The sequence below is a fragment of the Vigna angularis genome, chromosome 2 (genome assembly GCF_016808095.1).
Source record: "Vigna angularis cultivar LongXiaoDou No.4 chromosome 2, ASM1680809v1, whole genome shotgun sequence".
NCBI classification, from domain to species: Eukaryota; Viridiplantae; Streptophyta; class Magnoliopsida; order Fabales; family Fabaceae; genus Vigna; species Vigna angularis.
In genome coordinates, this window is record NC_068971.1 from 46,794,029 (window position 1) to 46,801,954 (window position 7,926).

At 31.0% G+C, this 7,926-nt stretch overlaps 1 protein-coding gene across 1 annotated transcript; it reads right to left on the bottom strand.

Moving 5' to 3' along the window:
* Positions 1-433: 433 nt before the first annotated feature.
* On the bottom strand, positions 434-4,503 carry LOC108329618 (mannose-1-phosphate guanylyltransferase 1). The gene is made up of 5 exons (XM_017563922.2): positions 4,245-4,503; positions 2,501-2,865; positions 1,782-1,844; positions 1,449-1,688; positions 434-1,365 (listed from the first exon to the last, which is right to left on the bottom strand). The coding sequence occupies exons 2-5, from the start codon at positions 2,609-2,611 to the stop codon at positions 694-696; spliced, it is 1,086 nt and encodes a 361-aa protein (XP_017419411.1). The 5' UTR covers positions 2,612-2,865; positions 4,245-4,503; the 3' UTR covers positions 434-693.
* Positions 4,504-7,926: the final 3,423 nt, after the last annotated feature.

Genomic DNA, 7,926 nt, shown 5'->3' on the forward strand with positions numbered 1-7,926 from the left:
CTATTTTCCTGCATCAAACATTAGTCGATTCTGAACACTGAACATCATGCTTTCTTTTCACTACCTTGAAAACTGTTACCTTTTGGCTTTTACCCTTCACAGTTATTTTCTAGAGAACTTTTGCCAAGAGCAAAACATGAATTCCTTCTATTATCCATTGCGGATAGGGATTTTGTTAAGTGTTACATAATATAACACGTACACACACACACACACATATATATATATATATATATAGATATATATATATATATATATAGATATATATATATATAGATATATATATATAGATATATATATTACTCTGAAAACATATACTTTTTATTTGTTAGCAGAACATCACCTAGGACTCCGAAAGTGTACTAGTCTCTCCGTTTCATGACTTAGGCCCAACTTCATCTCAAATAATTAATAAGAAATCTTGGAAAAGAAAGATAAAAGAGTAACACCTCAGATTACATAAACTAGGAACAGTCGACCAACTTTATACCCTTTACAAAGACACTCCTTACAACATTGTAAATTATGGCATCACTCATTCTAAACACGAAACTGACTTGTACAGTATGTAGCAAAGAGAAAAACGGATTGGGATGCGGATAAAGAAAAAACAAATAAAAAGAATGAAAACACATTTCGGAAACAAGAACTTAAAACTTCCTAATCACACACTATGAATTTAAGACAGCAACCTCACATGACTATCTCTGGCTTCACAATGTTTGACTTGATCTCCTTGTGAGGTAAAACCACACCACCATTGCTGTAAACTTCATCACAAACATGGACATCTTCTCCAAGGATGGTCATATTCTCCACACGGGCCCATTGCCCTACGGTGGAATGCCATCCAATGATACTGCTGGATATGCAAGAGTGCTTTTTAATCCGAACTCCTCGCATAACTGTGCAGCGTGAAAGCCTGACACCTGACTCAACGACACAGCCAGGACCGATTGCAACATCAGGTCCAATGAGACATCCCTCACCAATATCAGCAGTTTCGTGTACAATGACATTTCCCACAATATGTGGACCACTGGCCAGTTTAGAAGGAGAGTTTTTCCTCAGTGAGTCCAGGTAAAGTGTCAGACCAGAAATATAGTCCCTTGGTTGTCCAATGTCCATCCAAAATCCTGGCAGGACCATTGCATATAGCTTTTTCGCTGCTGCGATATTTGGAAACACCTCTTTCTCGATAGAAGTGGGTCTCAGTTCAATTCGATCCAAAACCGAGGGGTTCAATAGGTAGATTCCAGCATTGATTTTATTACCAACAAACAACTTTGGTTTCTCTACAAATTTCTCAACCTGTCCAGTAGTCTCGTCCATTACAACCACACCATATTTTGACGGCTCATCAACCTAAAAATAAGATCTGAAAGCTCAAATCTGTACAGCATATGTATATAATCTGAACTGTATATAAATCGTCTCAACTCAGTTACCTTTGTCACCATTATGGAAGCCTCTCCTCCATGGGTTTTGTGGAATGCAATCATTTCTTTAAGTGGATACTCACTGATAACATCACTGTTGAGAACAAAAAATGGCTCTCCAGAGTCATCTACTAGTTTATCCCTCGCAAGAGCCAAGGGGCCAGCAGTACCCAGTGGTTCAGTTTCTTGAGAACAAGTGATTTTGATGCCAAGTTTTGCCTCAAATTCCTTCAAGAAATTCAACATAACCTGCAGGTGGAAGTTTTTCCAACGCCAAATAAAGCTTTATTTACCTTAATCTCGTTAAGAAAACGGAATGGTGAGGAGATATGAAATCCTTACCTCTGGTTGGTAATTGATGGCTAGTACCACTTCGTTGACTCCAATGGCCTTGAGAGCCTCTATCTGCAAAACAAGTACAATTAGAAGATAAATTAGTAGGGTAGTATACTAAGTGTATTAAGAGATATATACGAAAAGGATAGACACACATACACATCCGTAGTCAGGTATGCACCAGTGCATACACAGTGATAAGATGGTAAAGAGAACAAACACAAGGAGAAAAGACAATAAAGATTAATGAAATTCAAAATACCTACACTTGCAAGAAGGAGAAAACAATTTTATTGACTTCTTGAGTAAAGGTGGAAGAAGATACAATCAACAAAAAGTGTAAACAGCCACACTATCTACCGAAAAACAGATTATTGATGTGGGGAACAGCTACTGAGAGCAATCAAAACTTTTAAATTTTGAGTCTATGTACGTTGATACTCTAAATTGATAAATAAAAAATCAATTATTTTTTTCTAGTTTTAATAGCAAGATTCAGATTTGAATAACAAACAGGTTCTTTTCTTATTATACGGGTATTACAAAACTAAGAAAAAAACATAGTATTGACAATTCAGCTAGATTCATGGTGATTTATTGGATAAAATAATATGGTACGAATAATTCATTAGTGTAAGAGTCAATAGATCAAATGACAAGGCCTATCCCTAATTTACTCATGAATGGTCCATACTTGTTCAAGAAAAAGACTTCAAATGCTTTACCTGATGCAGAATCATGGGCTTGTTAGCAAAATCAACAAGAGGCTTGGGAACACTGAGTGTCAATGGCCTCAACCTCGTTCCAAAACCTCCAACCAAAATCAGTGCCTTCATTGTGATATGATTGATGCCCTTTGTTTTTCCAGCAAATTATAATTTAGAAGCAGATCAAAAGTGAATAACAGAGAACACAAACCCAGATGTGTAAAACAATTTTCACTCTGCTCTATTATAAATCTGCTTGCCAGGAAGGAACTTGCACGGAACTCTTCACGGACGCTTGTAAAATTTAAACAGCTGGCAAAGAATTTGCACTTGAGATGACAGGTGATCAAAGGACGTGAGACGAATGCAGCTAAAGATGGTAACTGAAATGACAAAAAAAAACAAGAAAGAACAGTTTGTCAGAAAAAGCTTAAGACATAAAACCCTGAAACCTTTACACTCGTCCAAATTTCAAAAGAAGCAAAAACAAGATCAAATTATGTGTGTCATTACATTATAGATATAGAAAGGAAAGTAAAATGAAGCATAAGGTGTAGCCCGATATGAAACCCAGCTATACAATGTTACTAGCTTTCAATGAAGGAAAAAATACGGTCCAATCTAGTCAAGGTTTATCTATAAACTGTGCTATCTCTCAGAAGTGCAGTACACGGCAAACATTTGCATTTTTCTGATAATTTCAGGGTGAGACTGTCTCCGTATTTCAAATTAACAAGATTCCTGCATAACTTTCAATGATAAAAATATCTCCACTTAGGAAGCCCTCAATGTAAAGTGCATTGCATTAGTTCCAGACGAGAGAAACAAATATGCCAGACAGGAACATAAGTTTGGCTACTGAAGAAAGATACATGTAAAACAGTGATATATAATTGATTCACAACTATTACCTTCTGTTACATTGCTTGATCTGTTAAGAATTGAGCTAGAGAAAAAAATGCATAAAATGGTGTATAATATTGAGAATACTTTCATACGAGGAGTTAATCTTCATATATATAAATGGTTGATATTGGATTTAGGGAGAATCAAATTTGACTTGTGTTGTCAAAATTAGTTCAATGGATAGCGTTAGAGATTTGAGTTTACTGACATTACTGACGAGAAAAGGCCCCCTTCTTTATACTATTTTCAGGAATGAATTTCTCAAAAAGAGCACATTTTGGAGAAAATACAAGGGAGTTATTTATCTAGCTGAATCTTTTTTGTTGGTCTTTATCTTGTAGAATCTAGCTTCTACAAATAAGCATGCATCATAAGAATGTTCTAGATCTATTGAACCCAAGCCTAATGAGACTAGCCCGATTTTGCATTGCATATACTATGTCATGCAAGGTATCAGAAATTTCAGTAGTATTTGTATTTTTAATATTTTGTTATACAATACTTCACAAAAGCTTAAATTGAAGCAAAGCAGTAAAGGCACCATGCAAAAGAGAATTCAAATTACCGAATACTTAACAACAGCACCAGATCTGATACTACACAATTGTTTTCATCAAATTCAACACAGGATGAGACTAAAGTACAATGCAATCACACAAACACCGCGTGATGAAAGAACAAAACGGAGTAAACACGAATTAAAAAAAAAAAAAAGGAACCGTCAATTCGGAATCAGAACAAACGCAAATTACATTGCCACATAAAACATTCACCTCACCTCCATTCATGCAGAAAGCAAACAGTAACAAATATATAAATAAAATAAAGATCGAAAGACGAAGAGAACAGAATTGACCTGAGGAAAAATTGAGATCCGTCTGGGGGCGAATCAGAAACCCCCCAACTCGAACGAGTCAACCAGGCGAGTCAGAGTGGGTCTCGAAGAACAACCCAACGGTTCAGTACGTGAGCTGTTACAATGGCGTTGGTCACCGCTCGTCATCGTCCTTGTTTATATACGCGCCAACCTTACACTGCTATAACCACGCACGCTTTTTTTGTTTCTTTTATCGTTATTACAATAAATTAATTGATTAATAATTAATTGGATATCTTTTCAGTCTCTCAAGGAACCTTAGGCCTTGTTTGGTGAAAGCGTCGGTGGCTTCGGCTTTCACGGTTTTCCATATTTCATTTTGTTCCTTAACTCTTTATTACTCTATTCACAATTATAGTATTGTGATTGATGACATTAATATATATGGAAAGATACTAGGAAATTAAGAAGTCACTATCATGCATTTAACTTTATTTTAATATCTTTTAAACTTAAAATGTTTCTTATATAAATTTCCTGTCTTCCTAAAATACACCTTTTTTATTTTTTTCTGAATTGTTGAATAATACCTATAAAACAAAAATAATGTATTTTTGAAGAATAGAAAACAAATTTTAAAAAAATTAGAAAAATATAAATATATTTTATCTTTTTTAACCATAATGGTTAGTTTATTTGCCAATCCAGCGTTTTCCTAAAGTATAATGTTTTCTCGGATCGTTCTTTTTCTTTTTTAGATAAATGCAAAACCAGTTGCCATTTTATTCCAAATTGTTTTCGACTTTAATTTGGCAATTCTACGTAACACAAAAACCATTTCTTTACATCAATAATTCAAAACAACCACTTTACGTGTTTCTATTGTGAGAGTTAATTTCAATATATAAAATAATACCTTTCTCATTCAAGTTTTCAACATAGTTAATGGTTTTATATTTGGACGCATTTTGAGAACTTTCATGAAAAATATATATTATATATAGATACAGATATACAACCTTTATTAAACATTTTGAAAAAATTGAACAAAAGCCTTCAATTTTGCTTCAACTGAAAGATCCTAAAAGGTGGCAAGCATTCTTGGTAAGGCTCTTTGTATACATTCATCCCTTACAAATCTGGTCAAAGCAGAAGCTAGCTTTAATAAATAAACATTGACTGAACCATTTAGAAATTTCTAGAGTTTAATAAATATTATTTTTTATCATTAAAAAATAAACTTGCTTGAAAAAAAATCATATAAAAACCAATGTTATTGTAATTTTTAGTGTTTATTATAAAAAAATTAACATATATATATATATAATATGATAATATAAAAAGTCTTTATAGTTATCACTGGAGCTGGATTTGTGGGTTTAGACTATTTCCATTGTAATAATGGTTCGTGAAAATAAAAAGAAATGGTGATCAGCTAAGCAAGTTTCTTTTGTGATTTCTTTAAATTGCAGTCAAAGTCATCAGAGTGTAATAAACAAAACTACGCGTTGACTTTTTTTTTCCTTTTGCAGAATAGCAAGCAAGTCACAGAATTTGTAGAAATATATAATATCACTTAAATAATAATTAAGAAATATATAATATCACTTAAATAATAATTAAGAAAAATATAGGGTCTTGGAATTCAATCCCTGTATATATATAGTTTCCATTGCTTTTTTAATCATGTTTTTATGGAACAGTTATTTTTACTTTTGTTAGAAGTGATAGGTCTTCTAACTAGAATTAGAAGTTTGTACCAAAAGAAAAAGTCTGTGAAACGTCATAATATCTCATGATTAATCTTGGAGTTGGAGGAAACTGTTCAATGAAATTGTGGAATTGTAACATCAAACCCCTTGTAATTTGATAATAATGTACGAGTGTTACCAAATAAAAACAAATTATGCGTAAGTATTATTTATATCGTCATTTAATTAAATTAATATATATTACGTATTGAAATAAGTGGGAATGACATTTTGTGTTCTTACACGAGATTCGTGGATAAATGAGGAAAAGAAGTAAGATTTTAACTCTTTTAAAATGAGGTGATTGGAAAGGATGAAGAATATAATTACTAAATAGTTTTCTTTTTTAATTTACAACAACTAATGATCATAATAAAAAAATAAAATAATAACAATAACAATAATTTAAATACTAATGATGAAATATAAAGTATTTAAAAATAATATTAACTGAGAAAATAATTCAACATCTAAATAAAATACTAATAAAAATTATAATGATAAATAATTCATTAATAATAGTATTATTTTTTTATAATTCAATATTTAATTAAAATCATTTGAACCAATCACATTTATTTTAAATTAACGTAATCTTCTCACAGATTTGTTTTAATCCACATTTTGTTTTAACCAATCACATTTATTGTTTTAATCTTATCCACATTTTGTTTTAATCATTGGACTGGCTTATTTTGTTTTACTTCATGCACCGCAATGTTCACTGCACACACCATACATATAATGCTCACTACACCATTCATTTACTCTCTGCACCGCCAATTTATTTACTTTTGGACTGATTTACTTCATTCACCATTCACTTACATGTTGCACCTCCATAATTAGTATTCTACTTTTACCCATGTTTTCATTAAATCACTTATTCACATGCAACTTTTCGATTAAAATAATAAAAAATATATTAAAAATGTTTCTTTCCCTTTTACTTTTTTTGGCGTCTATTTGATCGCATTTTTGGTGTCTATTTCATCACTGTATGACATTCAAATTAAAAATATCAAGAAATATAAAATTTTCAAAAATGTAAAAAGCAACATTTATTCAAAAAATCCTTTTTCTTTTTTTGTCTATTCCGCTAAAAATATTTTTTTATTCTTTTAGTACATTTTATATTTTTATTTTGAAGAAAATTAAATATTTTTAAAAATGACATCATTTTACACATTTACTATCTATCCGGTGCATGCGCTTTGAAATCTACTTTTCACAAATTATGTACTATTTTATGATTTTTTATAATTTTTCTGAATAAATTATTGTAACGATTCTAAAATTTTATTTTCAAACTAATATTTTTTTGTCTGTTTTTTCATCGCGATTTAGGTTACAAATATATATATATATATATATATATATATATATATATATATATATATATATATATATATATATATATATATATATATATATATGTCAATATGGGATTGAAAATGGAAATCATGTGTCTATCATTCCTTTTTTTAACTTTCTAACAGTTAACATTCTTAGGAAATAATATTTTCCAAAATGTCTTTTAACTATTTTTTGACAAAATTGTTACCATTGTAAATAAAAGTCTAATTTTCTGAATTAAAAATACTTCTACAGTAAAAGCACTTTTTTCTTTTTTAATATGATAAATAGTTAATATTTTTGAATATAAAAAAAAAGGGTTTGAATGAAAACATAATTATTAGTTATATTGGAAAATATGAAAGGAAGGATGATAAAAGGGATTGTTGCATGTATTTTTGTCGATGATCATCATTATGTTAGAAGCGAACTGGTCAAATGAACCTTACACCACAGTGCTGTCAAAATCTTCGAACATTGATTTGATGAATCCCTTTTATCGGTTATTTCTACAAAGTATAGGGCATTTTTTTACTTACTCTATTGCTATATTCTCTTTCAACACACACGACACTTTGCAGATAAAGTTTATTCTGTTTTCGGCATGCCGTCCT

Bases quoted from the DNA above. Each gene is read 5' to 3' on its own strand.
- LOC108329618 (XM_017563922.2), bottom strand. From the start codon at position 2,611: ATGAAGGCACTGATTTTGGTTGGAGGTTTTGGAACGAGGTTGAGGCCA. The intron at 1,689-1,781 runs GTAAGGATTTCA...TTCCACCTGCAG, and splicing joins CCATCAATTACCAACCAGAG to GTTATGTTGAATTTCTTGAA. The intron at 1,366-1,448 runs GTAACTGAGTTG...TCTTATTTTTAG, and splicing joins CTTCCATAATGGTGACAAAG to GTTGATGAGCCGTCAAAATA.